This window comes from Candoia aspera, chromosome 3 (assembly GCF_035149785.1).
Source record: "Candoia aspera isolate rCanAsp1 chromosome 3, rCanAsp1.hap2, whole genome shotgun sequence".
NCBI lineage: Eukaryota > Metazoa > Chordata > Lepidosauria > Squamata > Boidae > Candoia > Candoia aspera.
Genome location: NC_086155.1, coordinates 26,326,537 through 26,347,705, shown reverse-complemented (window position 1 = coordinate 26,347,705; position 21,169 = coordinate 26,326,537). Strand labels below are relative to the sequence as shown.

The 21,169-nt window shown below is 39.6% G+C and overlaps 1 protein-coding gene across 4 annotated transcripts in view; it reads left to right on the top strand.

Moving 5' to 3' along the window:
- Positions 1–21,169, top strand: part of ACTR5 (actin related protein 5) — a 38,534-nt gene that overhangs the window by 4,519 nt on the left and 12,846 nt on the right. For 2 of the 4 annotated variants that reach the window (XR_010067538.1, XM_063297177.1), the window contains exons 2-8: positions 2,072–2,301; positions 7,309–7,478; positions 10,465–10,682; positions 11,016–11,198; positions 13,052–13,174; positions 19,043–19,182; positions 20,502–20,634. Coding sequence is in view for 3 of the 4 variants with exons in the window: in XM_063297177.1 (XP_063153247.1) it covers positions 2,072–2,301; positions 7,309–7,478; positions 10,465–10,682; positions 11,016–11,198; positions 13,052–13,174; positions 19,043–19,182; positions 20,502–20,634 (1,197 nt within the window). In the remaining variant the exon portion in view is untranslated. The remainder of the gene's footprint in view (positions 1–2,071; positions 2,302–7,308; positions 7,479–10,464; positions 10,683–11,015; positions 11,199–13,051; positions 13,175–19,042; positions 19,183–20,501; positions 20,635–21,169) is intronic. The other 2 variants (XM_063297178.1, XM_063297179.1) reach the window with 2 other exon arrangements.

The following is a 21,169-nucleotide window of genomic DNA, read 5'->3' as shown; positions in this document are numbered from 1 at the left end:
CAAATCTGGACTGTATGGCAAATGGTATAAAACAGGGAGATCCAACTTCACTGTTATTATTCCCACCTTTTATACATTTGGTCAACTCAAGCGGCAAACATTTATTTATATTTCAAATTTTGTCACTGCCCATCTCCCTCAAAAGACATACCTAGTACTCCTGCCTACTATTTCTCCCACAACAGCAACCCTGTGAGGTAGGTTGGGCTGAGGGAAAGTGACTGGCCCAAAGTCACCCAGCCTGCTTTCATGCCCGAGGGAAGCCTAAAATTCAGTCTCCTTGTTTCTAGGCCAGCACCTTAACCTCATCACCAAACTGGCTCTTGAGTGGCTTGTGGTATGTGAGGCCTAGCATTGTCATACACATAAAAGTTCCTTCTTGTGCTTCTGAACTTTGCTTAATTGTTGTTTCAAAGTTTTGAGTGTTGCAGTGTAGCACTCTGAGTTGATAGTGGTGCCAGGTTCACCATATGAATAACACTATCTACTGTATATTCCAAACACCTGTAACTGTAAGATTTCCTGCTACAGCCTGAGTTTTACGTCACCTCCGCCCCAAGATAAAGCTTTATGATGATTTCCCATGGACTGACACTTTATTTCTGGGTCATAATATTGAGCCCATGTTGTTGTAACAGCACAGCTGTTACAGTGTTGCGCAGAAATTCCTTACCTTCATTTTCATAGCATGTCAGTTGCTGACAACTGTTGAAGCTTTCATCTCTGCTGTCAGCATGTAAAAAAAACCCACGTTCCATGAACCTCTGGTAATGAAGAACATAAAGAATGTGACACACATGTTCCTGGAAAACTCCAAGCTTGACACCAATTTCTCTTTGAGTGATCCACCAGCTGCCCTTAATCAGTTCATCGACTTTTCTCATATAAAAGTCAATGGTTGCTGCCACAGATTGTCCACTTTGTTTTTGATCTCACAAATCAGCTCTTCACCATCTTTACATTTTTTGATCCAGTGATGCATTAGTTTTCAGTCCTTGTCTTACAGGGCGGGTCTCCCCCATCTGGTGTGCAAAAATCAGGTAACCATTAGATGGTGTCAGATGGTTGGAATTGTTTGCCCGTCTAGAATGGGTAACCCTGGCGTTACTATTAGTTTGTCTGAAACAAAGATTAGATTATATAAGCATTTGGGGCCTGTGGAGGGGAGAAGGAATGGTAGCACAAATTATGTGGAAGATGCCAGATTGCCATTCCTTAGTATTAGAGCACCTTCCAAACCATAAAAATGCTCTTTTCCTTTTGATGTATATAAAATATTCATCAGAGAGAGCCCAGGCTTTGTCCATATTGTTAACCTAGCACCTTAACTTACAAATCCATATTGTTCCCTAAAAAGTAGAAGTAGAACCTCAGCCTTGGGCAGAAGAATGTACTCTCAAAGAGTTGGAATGGGATTAGAGTTGTGTTGTGCATTCATTTCCCCTGTTGATTAAATTAATGGAAACATGCAAATGCCCAGTTTGCCAAATTGCTGCCTACGTGGCAAATCTGCAGAATAAATTAACCAGTCCAGAGCCTTTGTGGGAAAATGTTCAGTCATGAGACATCCCTATCTCCAAGAAAAATTACATTATCCAAATACCAGCACAGCATAATTCTGTTTTGTAAGTGTTGCATACATTACAGGCACTTAAGCTTTTTGTTGAAGGATGGTGCCCAGTATGCAGAATCTAGAAAAATCCTTTACTTCTGCGCTCATTAATGCACATGTACACATTTTAGTTTGCGTATCTATGGAAGAACACATGGTAATACTTACCAAGATATCAGGTGTTTAGGGTTATACCCTAATATCTAGTATTACATTTTTAAGTGCTGCACTCATAGGTATTTGTAATAAACATCAGTGATATCAGCATAATGACATATGCATCATGAAATCTGATGTAAGTATGTCGGCCGTGTCATTTGCATGATGTCACGACATAGAAGTCATCACTTGTCCCCCTTCATTGTCCCTGTGTATGAACATGGCTACATTGATTTTCTTAGATCTGTCTCCTTGTTGAGGATTCACATATTGTCACTTCTTTTCTTAATTTCATTATAGGGCTGTGTTGACCATCCAGTTGTGATAACAGAGGCTGTCTGCAACCCTCTTTATTCAAGACAAATGATGTCAGAGCTCCTGTTTGAATGTTACCAGGTTCCAAAAGTTTCTTATGGTGTGGACAGTTTGTACAGTTTCTATCATAACAAAAGGCAAAGCTGGCCTTGCAGTGGTCTCATAGTTTCTTCTGGATACCAGTGTACTCATGTTTTACCAGTCTTAGATGGCAGGTGAGTTTTTTCCTGTTTACTCATAGAATGCAATGTTTCATAAATTAATGAGTAGCTACCCTGTTGTATGTGTGTCCAATTTAAACTTCTGGCCTGGGTTTGGGATAGCAGGTGTCTTGATGGATAGCTTACGCTGAGGAATGGACAGAAGAGTCTGACTCTCCTCCGGAATTCTCTCAATTGTCTTTGATAGACTCAATTAAGATATTTTATCATACCTCTGGTTGGGACTTGGGTGCACATTATAGCAGTGACATCAGCCCTATAGGAAGAGTGGAAGGCTGTGTTTTGGGAGCCTTTGCTTTACTTCTTGTTCACCAGGTTTTGAGGTATCTATAGGTTTTGTCTTTTTTTACACTTGCTTTTTAATGTCCACATCAAAGAGTTGCAACCTTTCTTAAGGGCTGCACCAGGCTTATGACATATTGATATTCACACTCCAAAAGTGGTGCTGGGAATGCTGAGGGCTCTTTTGAGAGGGGGAGCTTCAGGGGGTAGGTAAAATGTGTGCTATAATACTTTGCAGGCTTTAAGTCATCCAAATTACTCTAGGGCTTCTTAAAGTTCCCCAAATTCCCTAAATGCAAAAAAGGCCAAACATATTTACTCTGAGTATTTGGGGTGGTGGTGGTAGGAATGAGGTGCCTTTGACCCCAGAAGTATACTAATTGGTGAAATATTGTCCTTGGGCAATTGTTTTTATGCCCCTGATCTGCATTAAACTGCTAATGTAGTTTAGACGTATGAGCTGACAGGTTGGCATAATGTGGTTCTTTTTCTTTTCCATCTTCTAATTTCACGAAAGTATTGGAAAAGCCCTAGATAGGCCTATGTTGGCAATTTAGGCTTAATGAGGAACAAGCAACCTGAAATATATGCCAGATAAGAGTGAAGATTGCATGTTAGAGAATTTTCCCATCTCAACGGAAGTATATGACTAAAGGGGCAGTTCAGCTATTTGGAGTTCTCCCATAGTCAGTGAGTGTATTTGCATTAAATTCTGCTAAAATTTATGTGGTTTCTATGGTTTTGCCTTGGTGTGTTGTATAAATGTAGCCACTGCAGCTTATTGAACAAACAGTGGTTAGAGCAAAACATGACTTAGCACAATACATGAATCCAGCCAATGTAATTTTGGAGATTAGAAGTGTCTTTTACAAGTTGTTGTTTATTCGTTCAGTCGCATCCGACTCTTCGTGACCTCATGGATCAGCCCACGCCAGAGCTTCCTGTCGGTCGTCAACACCCCCAGCTCCCCCAGGGACGAATCCGTCACCTCTAGAATATCATCCATCCACCTTGCCCTTGGTCGGCCCCTCTTCCTTTTGCCCTCCACTCTCCCTAGCATCAGCATCTTCTCCAGGGTGTCCTGTCTTCTCATTATGTGGCCAAAGTATTTCAGTTTTGCCTTTAATATCATTCCCTCAAGTGAGCAGTCTGGCTTGATTTCCTGGAGGATGGACTGGTTTGATCTTCTTGCAGTCCAAGGCACTCTCAGAATTTTCCTCCAACACCACAGTTCAAAAGCATTGATCTTCCTTCTCTCAGCCTTCCTTATGGTCCAGCTCTCACAGCCATATGTTACTACGGGGAAAACCATTGCTTTAACTATGCGGGCCTTTGTTGTCAGTGTGATGTCTCTGCTCTTAACTATTTTATCGAGATTTGTCATTGCTCTTCTCCCAAGGATTAAGCGTCTTCTGATTTCCTGACTGCAGTCAGCATCCGCAGTAATCTTCGCACCTAGAAATACAAAGTCTTTCACTGCTTCTACATTTTCTCCCTCTATTTGCCAGTTATCAATCAAGCTGGTTGCCATAATCTTGGTTTTTTTGAGGTTTAGCTGCAAGCCAGCTTTTGTACTTTCTTCTTTCACCTTCATCATAAGGCTCCTCAGTTCCTCTTCGCTTTCAGCCATCAAAGTGGTATCATCTGCATAGCTGAGATTGTTAATGTTTCTTCCAGTGATTTTAACTCCAGCCTTGGATTCCTCAAGCCCAGCATGTCGCATGATGTGTTCTGCGTACAAGTTGAATAGGTAGGGTGAGAGTATACAGCCCTGCCGTACTGCTTTCCCAATCTTAAACCAGTCCGTTGTTCCGTGGTCTGTTCTTACTGTTGCTACTTGGTCGTTATACAGATTCTTCAGGAGGCAGACAAGATGACTTGGTATCCCCATACCACTAAGAACTTGCCACAATTTGTTATGGTCCACACAGTCAAAGGCTTTAGAATAGTCAATAAAACAGAAATAGATGTTTTTCTGAAACTCCCTGGCTTTTTCCATTATCCAGCGGATATTGGCAATTTGGTCCCTAGTTCCTCTGCCTTTTCTAAACCCAGCTTGTACATCTGGCAATTCTCGCTCCATGAATTGCTGAAGTCTACTTTGCAGGATCTTGAGCATTACCTTACTGGCATGTGAAATGAGTGCCACTGTTCGATAGTTTGAACATTCTTTAGTGTTCCCCTTTTTTGGTATGGGGATATAAGTTGATTTTTTCCAGTCTGATGGCCATTCTTGTGTTTTCCAAATTTGCTGGCATATAGCATGCATTACCTTGACAGCATCATCTTGCAAGATTTTGAACAGTTCAGCTGGGATGCCGTCGTCTCCTGCTGCCTTGTTATTAGCAATGCTTCTTAAGGCCCATTCAACCTCACTCTTCAGGATGTCTGGCTCTAGCTCACTGACCACACCGTCAAAGCGCTCCCCGATATTGTTATTCTTCCTATACAGGTCTTCTGTATATTCTTGCCACCTTTTCTTGATCTCTTCTTCTTCTGTTAGGTCCTTGCTATCTTTGTTTTTGATCATACCCATTTTGGCCTGGAATTTACCTCCGATGGTTCTAATTTTCTGAAAGAGGTCTCTTGTCCTTCCTATTCTATTGTCTTCTTCCACTTCCACGCATTGTTTGTTTAAAAATAATTCCTTATCTCTTCTGGCTAACCTCTGGAATTTTGCATTTAATTGGGCATATCTCCCCCTATCACTGTTGCCTTTTGCTCTCCTTCTTTCTTGGGCTACTTCTAGTGTCTCAGCAGACAGCCATTTTGCCTTCTTGGTTTTCTCTTTCTTTGGGATGTATTTTGTTGCCGCCTCCTGAGCAATGTTGCGGACTTTTGTCCATAGTTCTTCCGGGACCCTATCTACTAAGTCCAGTCCCTTAAATCGATTCTTCACCTCCACTGCATGTCCCTTAGGAATATTAGTGAGCTCATATCTAGCTGATCCGTGGGTCTTCCCTAATCTCTTTAGTCTGATCCTAAATTGTGCAAGAAGAAGTTCGTGATCTGAAATACAGTCAGCTCCAGGTCTTGTTTTTACCGACTGTATAGATGTCCGCCACCTTTGGCTGCAAAGGATGTAGTCAATCTGATTTCAGTGTTGTCCATCTGGGGAAGTCCATGTGTAAAGCCATCTCTTAGGTTGTTGGAAGAGAGTGTTTGTTATGCAGAGTGAGTTGTCTTGGCAACATTCTATCAGCCTATATCCTGCTTCATTTTGTTCTCCCAGGCCATGCTTACCTGTAATTCCAGGTGTCATTTGACTGCCCACCTTAGCATTCCAGTCTCCCGTGATGAAAATAACATCTCTTTTAGGCGTGTCATCCAGTAGGTGCTGCAGATCCTCATAGAACTGCTCTACTTCAGCTTCTTCAGCATCTGTGGTTTGGGCGTATATTTGGATCACTGTGATGTTAGATGGCTTGCCCTGAATTTGAATTGAGATCATTCTGTCATTTTTTGGATTGTATCCAAGCACTGCTTTAGCCACTTTACTATTATGAAGGCTACTCCATTTCTTGTGTGGTCCTCTTGTCCACAGTAGTAGATCTGGTGGTCATTTGATGTGAAGTGGCCCATTCCAGTCCCTTTCAGTTCACTGACGCCCAGAATGTCTATCTTTAATCTTGACATCTCACCAATAACCACATCCAATTTGCCCTGGCTCATAAATCTTACATTCCAGGTTCCAATGGTGCGTTGATGCTTAGAACATCGGATTCGCCGTTCACCACCAGCACCATCGGCCGCTAGCCGTCCTTTCGGCTTTGAGCTAGCTGCGTCATCACGTCTGGGGATAGTTGAACTCCTCCTCTGTTCCTCCCCTGTAGCATTTTGACCATCTTCCAACCTGGGGGTCTCATCTTCCGATGGTATACCGCCATATCTCTGGTTGTACTGATCCATTGAGTTTTCACGGCAAGAATACTGGGGTGGGTTGCCATTATCTTCCCCAGGGATCGCATTTAGTCTGACCTCTCTGTCATGACCTTCCCGTCTTGGGTGGCCCTTCACGGTTTAGCTCATGGCATCATTAAGGTGCTGAAGCTCCAGCACCACGACAAGGTAACGATCCTTTGCTGAAGGTCTTTTACAAACTGAAGCCTTATTTAAAGAATACTATGCTTATTTAGTGATTTAGTATGTATGTCTATGATATTCAAACTTGATTTTAACCATCTATTGGGTGCTGAAAACCTCAGTTGGTACATAATGTGGCAGTTAAAAAACACTTAGCCGAAATTAATTTTTATTTATCTGTTCTATACCAGTTATACTGGCTGCTTATTGTTTTTCTTACTCACCCAATTTAATGCCCTGCCAGAGGGTGAGAACCAGGGTCAATCCTTTTTCTTAGTTGTCTTAAATCTCTTATTTAGCCTTTGGGAGTGGATTAAATATATTTTTCTTCTATTCAATAGGATTCATTCTCTCTCTCTGTCTCTCTCTCTCTCTCTCTGTCTTAAATAATTTTCATTTTAAGCATGATTTAGTTTTGTGGATTGGGATATTTTACCTGTATTTTAATTATTTCAGTATACACAAGTCATGAAGATCTCTTAAGATTTTCTACTGTATGGATGAAAACCAAGATAATATTGACTGTGGATATGACATAAATGGCTATTTGAAAACTCTTTAGAACTTGGATTCTGATAGAAAGAATGAAACTCTTCCATACAGCCTAATTTTTCCTCCATTTTTGTGAATTGTTAGGTTAGATGCTCGAAACTGCAAGCGTATAAATCTTGGAGGATGCCAGGCAGCTCTTTATCTTCAGCGGCTCCTGCAACTGAAATATCCAGGGCATTTTGCTGCCATCACGCTCAGCCGTGTGGAAGAAATACTCCATGAACACAGCTATATTGCAGAAGACTATAAAGAAGGTAAGGCATTGCTGTCAATGGTTGTCATGCAGCTTTATTTCCTTTGTGTCCTACTATTTTGTAAAACCTATTTGATGGTCTTAAGAAGAAAAAAAATAGAGCGAATTTTATATTAACTATAGAGGTATGAAAGTATCTAAAATTAAAATAATACTGATTTCAGGTTGCTTTGACTTTGTTTGCAAATCTGTATTAAAATAAGGCATTACAACATATATAATTATTACAACATCCAAAAAATACAGTATTTTGATTTAGTTCCAACAAACAATAGTTTTGTAGCCGTGCAGTTTTTCAGAAGAAGTCAATGTGCTCTTAATCAAAAGAAGATAGAAATGTATGTGTAACTGGGAGTCTCCTGATCTGAATGGGAGAGCACAGTTGATTTGATTGGAGTTGCATTCCAATAAAGGGCCAGGTTAGCATGCTATATAAATCAGCCACAATGGCTTATTCCAAAAAACACAGTTTAAAAAAATAATGATGTCTTAGTATGAATCCAGCCAATGTAATTTCAGTGACTAGGATAAAATAACTACAGCCTTATCTAAAGAACACAAATCTTTTAACATGTGCTTTGATTTCATATATCTGAAATTATTGCAACAAGCTCTGTGTATGGTTGTTCAATCCAGGAAGTTCAACAAACATGGGGTGTAGCAGCTAAAATACATATTCTTGGATAAATCAATAAATGTGTTTAGAGTAAGAGTAGAGAGTTGAAAAATTTTGATCCACTGGAAAATTGTGTTTCCTTATTATATATTGGAATAACAGACACCAATATACTGCATATTGTTACATGTTGTCAAGAATTTATTTTCTAGGAATAAGCACAAAGCTAAATGGTTAATACAGTAATACAGGGATGGGATAGATTGCTTTATTTTTTATATTTTTGTTTAACTTATACCATGAATGATTTGATATATTGTAAACTGCCAAGAGTCTTTTTTTATTGTAGCATATATTTTATTTTGGGAATTCTGTACTTTCATCACTAGGGCAAGGATTTCTATGACATGTCATATTTTTTCTGGAACCTTTATTTGAATTTATAAGTAAGTTAAAACATGTTTTAGAGTAATCTGTTGAGAGTTAGATGCTTTCTATTTTTCCTGAAAAGTCGTATTTTATTTTTTTAAAGGTGTTATGTCATATTTCTGTTTAATTTTGTAACAAACCTCGTTTTTTGGTCATATTTTGGTCATTGGCAACCCTCCTGATAAGCCAGCAAGTTCAAGCCAGCAAAGAAAGTGAGAATTTGCCTGTTTGTTTTTTTTTCTTATTTGCTCCCCACCCAGGGAGGTGTGTGTGTATGAGAGAAGAGAGAGGGGTGGGAACAAAGGCTTCTCCCCTGACCAGGCCTGAAAAAACGGTGAGAATTTGCCTGTTTTTTCTTTTTATTTGCTCCCCAACTCAGGGCTCTCTCTCTCTCTCTCTCTCTGTGTGTGTGTGTAAGAGAGGGAGAGAAACCTTTTTTAAAATGACTTCAGCAGGCAGAGGCTTCTCCCCTGACAGGGCCTGAAAAAAAGAGTGAGAATTTGTATCTCCAGATACAAGAACATACTGGTGGACAACAGAAGGAGTTTTGAGTTTGATAACCTCAAGATGCACGTGGTCATCCAATGCAATTCTGCTGTTAATGAAAACTAATCCAGGGATGACCATTTTACTCTCAAAATGTTCATTTGATTCCTTCAATACTAGCGCTTCTGCACTGGAAGTGAAGAAGAATAACCCTTTTAATTTGTGTGTGTGTGTGTGTAAGCACAGATTTTTAAAAATTGGGTGCTAATTTCAGAAAAATTGTAAAGTCATATGTTTGCTTTAAAAGTCATGTTTTTGTTTAATTAGTCATATTTAAATGGTTTTAAGGCCATAAATGCTTGCATATTTCTAACATTTTTAGGTCATAGAAATCCTTGCCCTATTTGTCACTGTTTAGAGCCAAACAGCATAATTAGAGTAGACCAGTGGAAAACAGTGGAATTTAAGCTGGACTCAATTAGTTTTAAATGTCACAGATTTTGGTGGATGTACAGTAATTACATTACAAATAGGATCCAAGCTACCTCCCCCACCGCAAAATCCATTTGAACTCTACTTTTGTCATTACTGGAAAACTGTTAAAACATGGCTGTTCTGACAGGTCTCTGGAGATTAAGACCTGCACTTTGTCTGCCGTCTGTTTAGCAGCATGCTTTTTTAAAATTTTGTATTGTTTTTAATCAGTGTTATGGTGTTATTTTGTGGTGTTGCTCATCTATGACTTAGGCTTGTGAACTGCCTAGAGATGTGCAATTATGCAGTAAAATACCAGTAATGAAAAATAAGTAAAGCACAGTGGGCTAGATCCCTATTTGATTCCCTTTAAATCAGTGGGAGAACCTAATCATGACCTGTTTATTTGGCACCTAAGAAGAACCAGTTTATTTAGGTGCTAAGTAAGTTAAATGTATTGTGTGATCTGATCAACAGTTGGCTTTATGAAGGCCATTTTATAAAGACAATAAGAAGAGTTGCTTCCCTGATTTTTATCATACTGATTATTGACAGCAAGTTCCACTGATGTGTGCTGTTTGCCTTTTCTGGCCTCTTGGTTTGCACTGGAATTTCCTCGGAGAATAGAATCTTGCACTGCAGTTTCTGCTTTCCAATTTCTGTTTTCTGGCACCACAGACATACAAAGTTTCCTGTTCCTTCTCTCTATAGCGTGGTGCAAGGTCACCCATGAAATGCATGTAGGTTTTCCCACAGAGGGCAGTTTATTTATGCATGTAGGTTTTCCCACAGTGGGCAGTTGCATGTAGGTTTTCCCACAGTGGGCAGTTTATTGGGTGGGACTTACTCTTCTCTCTCCTGTCACCCCCCCCCAAAAAAAATCCTACATTGCCTTTCCTTAATTTCTCAGGGCATTTGCACAGAGGGCTGTTGATTGCATCTGAACGAGATTTGTTACTGTGTTTTAAAAATATTTGAACAGAAATGCAAAAGTGGCGATCACCTGAATACTATGAGAACAACGTGCACAAGATGCAGCTGCCTTTTTCAAATAAGCTGCTGGGGAGTACGGTCACGTCTGAGGAGAAGCAAGAGCGACGGCAGCAACAACTTCGGCGGCTTCAGGAACTTAATGCTCGCCGTCGAGAAGAAAAGCTTCAGCTGGATCAAGAGAGACTGGAGAGGCTGCTTTATGTTCAGGTAACTCTGTGCACTGCTGGAGTTGTTGTTTTAGTTTGGAGGAAGTAAAAAATGAGAAGCTGAGGGAGGATTATTCTTGGAATAGCATTCTCAGTAAAATGCTTGCTTATTTGAATATCATACCAGTGAAGGAATTAAAGATATCACATGTTTGCCAGCAAACAACAAGTTACTTATTAATTTAGAAATCAATTTGTTTCTCTTCTCCAAACAGCAGATGTTATTTTCTGCAGAAATTCCCTTGATTATAATAGGAAATAGGCAGAGAAAGCTAGTGATTGTGTACCAAGTTCCCAGTAAAAGTAAACTCTTTTTTAATGCTTCTGTTTGTAGGAACTGCTAGAAGATGGTCAGGTGGATCAGTTTCACAAAGCTTTGATGGAACTGAACATGGACTCTGCTGAGGAACTTCAGTCTTATATCCACAAGCTAAGTTTGGCCATTGAGCAAACTAAGCAGAAAATCCTCCAGGCAGAAGTTAGTGTTGAAGTGGATATTGTGGATAGCAAGCCCGAGGTATTGCAGATGGGCATCAATATATGGAAAACAGTTCCAAGGTTTTGTTCTTTTGATTGTGATACAACTTCACACAAGTGTACACGTTTCTTTCTCCTACTGCTGTTTGTTTTTCCATCCTTCATTTTGTCATTAAGTCATTTGCAGCATGACAAGAAGATTGTACTCAATAAAAATCCTCTGAAAAAAATATATGTATTCCAGTGGGCTTGGAGAGTTTTGCAGGGGAAAGAAAAAGCTCTAGGGAAAATCCTGAGGGAGAAAAATCTCCTTCCCTAAAACAACCAACCAAAAACCATCCAACCCATGAAGACTGAACAGACTCATATAGTATTGAATGCAAGTTGGAAAAGTATAAGGGACACATGTTAGAACTATCATGTATGCTAATCTCAATGCCTAGTAGCCGTATCTACTTACACTGCTTTGTTTTAGCATTCTTGAGAAAAACCATGATTTATTCATGGATTAAAGGCCAAGGGGTCAGAAGATAAAGCTTATTTAAGTTGGAGGTGTGACAAGTTCCTCTTTTTACTATTATACCCCAAACACTCATGTTTCACTATCAGAAAAGGCTGAGGACACTGAGACAAGTGCATACTAGAACAAACGTTGTGGTAATGATTGAGGAAATGGGAACAAAGTAGGTGCATACATGCTCTATTCGTTCTGAGATATTTAGCTCAACAGGTATACTTAACAGGAATTGCCATTACTGAACCTTATGGAGGTGATTTGCATGTATGAGGATTCTTGCTATAAGATTAGAATAATGTGATTTCTAGAACAACTTTGTCAAGTTATGGCAAAAGCAGTAGAAAAGAGCATGACGTGTGCCCACAAACATAAATGGATATGGATTTTCAAGGGTAGCTAACAGGCCTCATTCTGAGCCTGTTTTTCATAGTAGCTAAATTACTTTTTTATTGTTGCTGTATGGATTTATTTCCTTGAACATTTCCCTTAAATGCTTTTTGTACTTCTTTGGGGAAAGAAGGGTCATGATCTGAAGATAATCACATCTTTGAAGCAATCATTTTTTTAAGAATGCATTTTGCTTATATTCAAAGGAATGTTTAGTGGTTATCCTTATGTACATTTTTATTTTAAGATGCGTAGATTACTTTTTTTCATATTTGCCACCTTTAAAAATAGTGTATTTGGTTTGCAACTGGAAAAGTAAATTCTGGGAATGTAATTCCCAACCCTGATCTACATAATAGCTCTAAGTAACCAACCATAGATTTAAAACCTCATCTAGTAAATAATTTTTACTTGATGATACCTTTAGTCACTATGTATGTGGACTCATACATGTTCCTTCATGTTAGCAGTCCTTTTGTGTTGTCCTTTGGGAGGATAATAACTACTTTCACTGACTGTTGCAGCTGAAACTAGCAATTTTTCAAAATTCACATCTTATTTTGCCAACTAATGATTATTTACCAAGATTCAGTCAACAGGATAGAGGATGGAATATTTGATGACTCTATTCGGTGATTCTAAAAATATGTCAAGCTTGAGACACCTTGAAAATTAGGTTAACCTTATTAGAGATTTCTTGAAATGATCACAGTTGGGAACAGAGGAATAATGTTGGAACAAAAATTTGTACATTTAAAATAATTGGAAGTAAGAAAACATGTTCACAAAGGCTTCAGTCTGAACTTCATTCAGTAGGAAATAAGACTTAACTGAATTTGGAACTTTAGGAATATTTGCATCTTTTCAGAAAACAGCATGGGTATTGGTTTAGTTAATTTGTTACAACTCCTTTTAGAACTTAGCACATTCATGCTACCTTATGTGTTTTGTGTTTCTTGGAATAACTTGTAATCTTTTGCTCTTCCGAGATTCCTGACCTCGATCCAGTGGGCAGTGAGCAATCCATGGAAGATGTAGAAAGTGTAAATGATTTTGAACCTTTATTTGCTGAGGAGCAATCTGAAGTTGAAAAACCGGTTACTACAGTACAGGTTTGTTTTTAAACAGACACAATATCAATTTTAGATAAATGTTTGCTCATTTGGTTTCTGAAATCCAGTCAACCAGGTTGGAGGTGTAATGGTTGCCTATTCTAAAACACTACCAGACTCATGAGCAGGAATTCAAAGGTAACTGATTTATTAAAGAATAGTGTGCAGGATCACAAAGAAAGCTGAGAATGATGAAAGCACGCCAAATTCAAACTAAAAACCCTCGGTGCAAATGAAATCCCTCCCCCCGTAGAATCTTCGCAAGTTCACAATCCCAGGTGCTCCTAACAGTTTCTGATGGTCTGCGGGAAAAGTCCTTGAACAGAGAACATAACCCAAACACATTCCATTGTAATGAATTCAGATACAGAGCTGTACAAGGTTTCACAGCAGCTCCCTCCCAAACAAAAACACACGTCAGCGCCATGGCATGTGAAACGTTACGATGTATAAACTACATTGAAACAGTGAACATGACAGGAGGAGTGGGTGATGTTCAATGGAATTTTCCTTCATAGTAAAGTTAGAACTGTAGTAATCTAAACTGTAGAGTTGACAGATTGAAATTATATCTGGAAAGAAGGCTTACTGGCATCCTAAATCCTATTGATATGAAACAGATTACAATTCTGTGTAGTGAAAATAAATTCTATTAAACTCTATGAAATTTTCTTCAAAATATACCTGCATATGATTTGTCTAAAAGAAGTCATAGGTCAAACATTTTAGGAAATAAAAAGAACATTGTTAGATCACAAACGGTGTGCCTATTTCAATAACAGTCTGGTGTAGGATTTAATGTGCTGGGCTAGAAAGCAGGAGACTATGAATTCTAGGCCTCCCTTAGCCATGAAAACTGGCTGGGTGACTTTGGACCAGTCACTGTCTCTCAGCCCAACACACCTCACAGGGTTTTTGTTGTGGGAAAAAAGGAGGCAGGAGAATTAGGTATGTTTGCTTCCCTCAGTTATATATAAAAAAGGCAGGATACAAATAATAACAAGAATAAGAATAACTAGATCATGAGTAAATAGTCTGAGACTCCAGGGCTGTATGCAGCTCCTGAATCTCATCTTTGGAGATATCAAAGCCATCTCTGATTGCTGCTTCTGAAAATCGCTGCCATAGTTTCCTGCTCTTTGAATTTTATATATATATATGTTTAGTTGTGTCTGATTCTTGGAGACTGCCTGAAGAAGTCCCTGTAGTTTTCTTGGCAAGGTTTTTCAGAAGTGGTTTGCCATTGCCTCCTTTCTAGGGCTGAGAGAAAGTGACTGGCCCAAGGTTACCCAGCTGGCTTTGTGCCCAAGGTGGGACTAGAACTCATGGTCTCCCGGTTTCTAGCCTGATGCTTTAACCACTACACCAAACTGGCTTTGAAATTAGGTATGCTCAAAATCTACAGTGTAAGCTCTCAAATAAACCTATCAGGGATTTTAAAAAAAAAAATCTACAAACCACCTCCAACACATCAATAAGCTGGGGTTTTAAGTGTATTATATAACATTTACCAAATATTTTATTTGTTAAACTGTTTTATCTAATGCCAAATTTTAGATTATATTTGTAATTTGCTATTTGGGCCTTTGGCTGTAAATAAATTAACCTTTCTACACAAGAACTGTTGAGATCAGGGCTTCACATGCTTTTTGGACACAAGGATAGGTCCAGTGCCGTCCTTCTGCTCACTTTGTCACAGTAGAGGCATCAATCTTGACATGCTGTTATTCAGTTCGTTGAGCTTCAGATGCAATACAGGTAGTCCTCACTTACCGACCATTTGTTCAGTGACCTTTTGAAGTTATGATGGTGCTGAAAAAATAACTTTATGGCCCATTTACAATCTTCGCAGCGTCCCTCAGTCAAGTAATCACCATTACAGTCAGTATGTGTTGTCCTGTGCCTGACCTGTGATTTTTCCATTTTCCCCCCTTGCAGAACAGAGAGATTGGAGAGAAAGGGATTGCAAGAAAGTAAGCTGTTTGCTCTTCTACACACTGAAAGCCAGTGCAATCATGCCAGCCGCCCGGGGCTGAGAGCCACGGGCACGCTACACAAACATCTTACGGTACTCTCTTGAAATGTCTCTCTCTCTCTCTAGTCTTTCCACTCTGAGAGAGGGGTGGGAAGAAAAAAAGCAAACAATTTCTGTAGGCAATCTCTCATTTGCCTGACCCTGCCAGTGTGATCACATTGCTCTCAGTGTATAGAAGATCAAACACCTTTACTCTCTTGAAATCTCTCTCCAGTCTTTCTGCTCTGCAGGGGGGTAGGGGAAGAGTCAGGCAAAGGAAAGATTGCCTACAGAAATTGCCTGCTTTTTTTCTCCCCCCACAACAAGGTGGAGAGATTGGAGACAGGGATTTCAAGAGAGTGAGCTATTTGCGTAATGCACCTGCGGTTCCCAGTCCTGGGCTGCAGCGCAATCACGTTGCTTTCCTTGTGTACAAGACAGTGAGCAGGCACTCCAGCATTCCAAAGGGCGGGAGTAGTTAGAAGGCAAACAAAAGCGAAGGTGTGGAACTGAGTAGTCTTATTTCTTTCCAGCTGGAAAGCATAGTTGTGGTCACATGATTTCCCACTTTGCGACTGCTTTGCTTAACTGTGAAGTTGCTGGTCCCAATTAGGGTGGTTAAGCAAGGACTACCTGTAGTATTGTGCAAATTTTTGCTAAGGAAACTTGACAGCATCATTTTGCTTTGAGCTCCACACTTTCTGGGATCAAAATGGGACATTGTGATTTCCCTGTTTGAGGCACTGCAGGACTGGTGAGGTGATGTGCCACATCACCTTGATGACAATTTTCACAATCTTACATGTATTGGCAGTGGAGCAGGATCATCACATGGGGTTGAAATATTTTTACAAACACTTGTGGCACATTTGCAAGTTGTCTGGAGCACACACATTAAGGAATACCATATTAGGAGGTCCTCTGGTTTATGAACTGAGGAGGATCTATCATTAGGCAAATGGTTGGACAAGCAAGTACTGAGGTGGTGGGCACTCATCTGGGATATGGGAAAAACCCTGGATGGATCCATGAGCCATGTTTATCCATTTAATGTAGCTGGCTCTTTAAGCTTGCATAGCTGAAGCAGTGCTTGAAGGGTGCAGATTGGTTCTAAAATGGTCTCTGTGCTCCAGGCAGAGAGGGGTGAATGTGTTGTTATGTATATCTCATTATATAACTGCCCAAGCAGAAGTGTTGTCTCAGTCATATTTATAGTCATATTTTTTTTTTTTTGAGAAAGCAGTTATAATTTATCTGCTGTTGTCTTTTGTTGCAGTCCACTCATAGGCAATTGAAATCAGAGCTGGAAGTGCCAGGTCAGCCATGCCTTTCATAACCAGATATAACCATGTTGGTTATATTGTGACATCATGGATGGCTATTTTGGGGGCCTGGTTGGTGAGCATGGAAGGCAAGGGGCATTTCCTGTAATAATTCAACCAAAACAAACTGTGAAATCCAGAGGTTAAAAGTGGTGTCCGGTATTAAGGAAGTACTGGGAAATATATTAATTACGCATGTGTGTTCCTGCCAGGGGAAAAAGTGTCAAAATGTCAGGAAGCACAAGCTGATGCTGTGAGGAAAAGAAAGTAATTCAATGAGAAATTAATGTTATTTCATTGTTATTTCAGTACTAATATAAATACTTTACAATGCATGTTTTATTATTATTTTTCTCATTCTGATAAAAAAAATGGTCTTGTGGAAAAAGGAGGGGGAGAGAATAGTGCCTGGTCAGTCACAGTTTCCCTTGAAAGCAGAGGGCAACCATTACATCTGAATTATTTAATTCATGCCTCTGAGATAGATTGGATCTATTCCCCTCATAGGCCTTGGCCCTTCAGCAGTCCTACTGTTTCTGAGTATGACCACCTTCATTTTGCTTCTTTTAACTGCAATACTTTTAGGGCACAGCATGGCTGTTTGCTTTGTACCACCTTCTGTCATGAGTGCCGTTGAGCTGAAGACATCAGCGCAATGGCACACATGACAATAACGAGGAAACAGGGGAAGGGGCTCAAGATAAGCAGCCATCAACTCACAAAGAAGAAAGAAGAAGATACAATGGCTAAGCGAATCGCGAGGCACACCCAAGCTGTTAGCGCTAGCGCAACGGAGATCGCCCAGCTGACAGCAATCACCGGATGAATGGGGAAACCGATGATGGGCGATCCCGGAGCGCCAGCGGGGCCTCGCAACCCCTCACCTACCGGCAAGACAGCATGTTGGACAAAGGGGGGGTGACGTAACCCTGAGTGAGGGGGCGCTGACCGGCGCGGGGTATTTAAACCCCGCACCGGCGCGCTCCTGTCACTCTCAGCTTTTTTCTACAACTGGCACTACGCGATGAATAAACCAGAGCCTGCTTCAACTGAACCAGTGTCTGTGTATTACTCGGCGGTAGGCAGTGCATGACACCTTCAGACTTGCACCTCATAAAACAAACAGACTGTTCAGGTTAAGTTGAAGATCTTGTGCGGAGCAGTCAGAAATTCAGTTGGTGTAACTTTACCTTGTATATTGCAATGGCAGTAGTATATTTAGATACAGTATTCTGCCTGAATTTTAGCCTTATGACTGATGATTTCAAAGACTGCAATTCTATTCTTAAATACTGTGTAAAGCATACTTAGTGAATTTCTGCTTGTCTCTCAGCTGTTACACACAGAGCTCCTGGCATGGTAGGAACATGTAAGATTTCAGCTACAAAAATTCCCACTTAGAAAAGACTGGTAAATAAGGGGGAAACTAATTCTAACAATATAGGTCCAAATTGCCTTTTCCCAACTTACTGTTCTTCAAATATGCTGGACTCCAAGTCCCTTAATTTCCAGCCAGAACAGCTTTGGAGGATATTGCAATTTGAACAGCTTTGGAGAATATTGCAATAAACAGTGTTAAGATTTAGCCATAGCTTTTTAGTGTTACAGACCATATCTTTTCAGTACAATCCAGGTTTAACATATCTGATTGCTTTTGGATCCCACTTGCTGTGTTGTATTATTTGTATTGCTATTGTCCTTTTCTTAAAAGAAAGATAAGATGGTGGCTTACAATTAAAATACATTGTCAGGTAGAAATGGTCGGATGGTAGAGTTTCCAAATTTCCTTTGTAATGAATTATTTCAGTCATTTTGATAAATCATTGCACAAGTCAGAAATAAGCCTGCAATGTAGTCTATCCTATCAGTGCCTTGCAAATTAGAGCAAAGAGATGAAGCATAACTTTGCCATTATTATTGAAACAAACAGGTGAATCATCTTGCTCTGTAAGGGAAAATTGAATCTTCAGGTAGGACTCAAAACTAAACAACCCAAACAATTTTTAAAAGTTCTTAATGCTCTCTAACTATGAGTGCTGTTAAAGATGCTATATGAAATTTTGGAGAAATTATTTTGTATGGCAGCCCTAATCTAAACTACTTATTTCTCAAGCACCAAAACAGACAGTTAAAAATACCATTCCTTCCTGCAAGTTTAGAAGCAGTGGGGGGAGAGAGGCACACAGCATGTGAGGGAAGTACAGAAAGAAGTGAATGCAGGGCTGACTTTTCATAACGTCACAAATGACTGGGTAGAAGGCCACAGAAGGGGACAGTTCTGGGAGAGAAGCCAAACAGCAGACAGCCTCTGTCCAGCACAGTGGGCTGTGCTTTCTCAAGTCTCCCTCTTTTCAACCAAGTGGAATGGCTGTGAACAGACTGACTGTAAAAAGAAAATTTGACTTGTGGAGGAAGGAAGGGGAGAGAATACACAGGAGCTTGATCAATCTAAATCTGAACTCTGATAAAGTGTTTTGAGGAGAGGTAGTATATTCTAAAGCACTGCTCTCCTGAATCTTGATGTTTTTACAGCCCGTGTTTAATCTGGCAGAGTATCACCAGCTCTTTCTTGGCACAGAAAGAATCCGAGTTCCTGAAATTGTCTTCCAGCCATCCCTGATAGGAGAAGAACAGGCTGGGATAGCAGAAACGATGCAGTTTGTCCTGGACAGGTTAATTTACAGACTTTCTGAATTCCTAACTTAAATAGATGTGCTTAAGAATATGTTCTCAGTGTTCAGAGAAAGATGCTTTGTATAATACAGTGAGCTAACATGTGGTCGACTAGCTTTGGTTCAGTGTGTTGTGCAAACCCTGGTAGTTGCACTCATTTAGTAAATTGTGGTTCAGTTAACAATGGATTATAAGTTAGGTAAATACGTGTGGTATTTACTTATTCATTTTCAGGTTAGCCTTCATATTGTTTTTTAAATAAGAGAAGCGGGTGCCCATCTGCAGGTTCTGGGGAGGCCAAGTTACACAGTAAGTGGAGCATTGTATGATACGTGCTTTGTGAACTACTCTGAGCACAATGCCACAATGCATGGCATATTTCCAAGAGAAATATATAAGAGTAGTATAGAAATACATATTTGACACCTACTGTCACACTCTGCTCTCATGTAACTTTAGAAAGTACTGTTCAGTGTGTCGCTCTCATAACAACTGTAATGCTAGACTGGATTAGCGCTACAAGAAAAAATCAGACAAGCTACAATCTCATGTACACATAGTTGCTTCTGGGAAGCAAAGCAGAGGAAGAGTGGGAAAGAGCACAAACCTGAGGCTTGCTGTAACCATTCACAGTTATTATTTGCTGCTGTAGCTGATAAAGAAAAAGATTAAGAAGAGAAGCTTTTATCATCTGGGAAGATTTTATAAACCAGAAAAAAAAATTAAACTTTAATTTAAAAAATCCTTGTCGGGCTGAGAAGCACTGCAGATTTGAAGACAAAAATGTGCTTTGCAGCAAACATGGAATGAAATATGCATTTTCTTGGGATCCTGCAGCAGTTGCAGAGAACAGCCATAAGGATCCTGATCCAGTTACTTTAAGGAGATTTTATTTATTTATTATTCAAATTTAATTACTGCCCATCTCCCCCAAAAAGAGATGCAGACAAGTGCCATGTTTGCAACCTTATATGCTCTTTAGCATCTTTTTTATCTTTGAATTCTAAGCACTGCACTGCACAGCTTTATATTTTGGAAATCTTTGAAATTTAAGCCAACCTGGATGCCTTTTAACTTCCAGAATTTTCAGCAATAATCATATGGGCTGGAAATTTGGGAAGTTCATGTTGTTTAGACTTAACATGAATGTCTGAAGAGCCTAGGTTAGGAAGGGTGGTTAGCTGTTGTACAGATATATAGGTAACATGTTTGGGAACTAAGCTATTGCTTATACAATGGCAGATTCATGCATCGATTGTCAGATGAACAAGTGCTTTTAATATTTTAATAATAGGGTTGGGTTTTGTTTCTTTTCTAGATATTCTAAAGATCAACAGGAAAAGCTTGTCCAGAATGTCTTCCTCACTGGTGGGAATGTGATGTATCCTGGAATGAAAGCTAGAATCCAGAAAGAATTGCTTGAGATGAGGCCATTCCAATCATCCTTTCAGGTATAGTATTGTCTTTGCCAATTGAAGGGGAAAATTCAGTAGTTTTACATGTTCAAATATTTTGTGCCATCATCAAGATATGTTCAGATTTGATATACAGTATAGATTGTATAGATATACGGTTGCTTGGAATATGCTTCCTAAAAGCATTCAGTTGGCTATTTAAGGAAACAGAATGCTGGAACAGATGGACCTTTGATTTTATCCAACAAGATTATTTTATTTTCACAAGGTTTGAGAAATATTTGCTTTTAAATATATCCTACTTTCCTATTTATCAGTGTGTATACAGCAGCTGACAGGCACATAAATAATAAAAATGCAATCATGGAAAATGATAGAATGTTAAAAATCAAAGCAATAGAAACCGTTATATTCTCAGGAAAATAAACACATATTTCTGGAGGAAAAAAATCCATAAGAAGGGAGTCACATGGAAAAGGCCTTATCCCTAATGGTCACCTCCTAGGTAAGTGAAAACAAAAGAATTTAGAAAGAGCTATCATCATGAGAACCCTTATCTTCCAAGTTCATC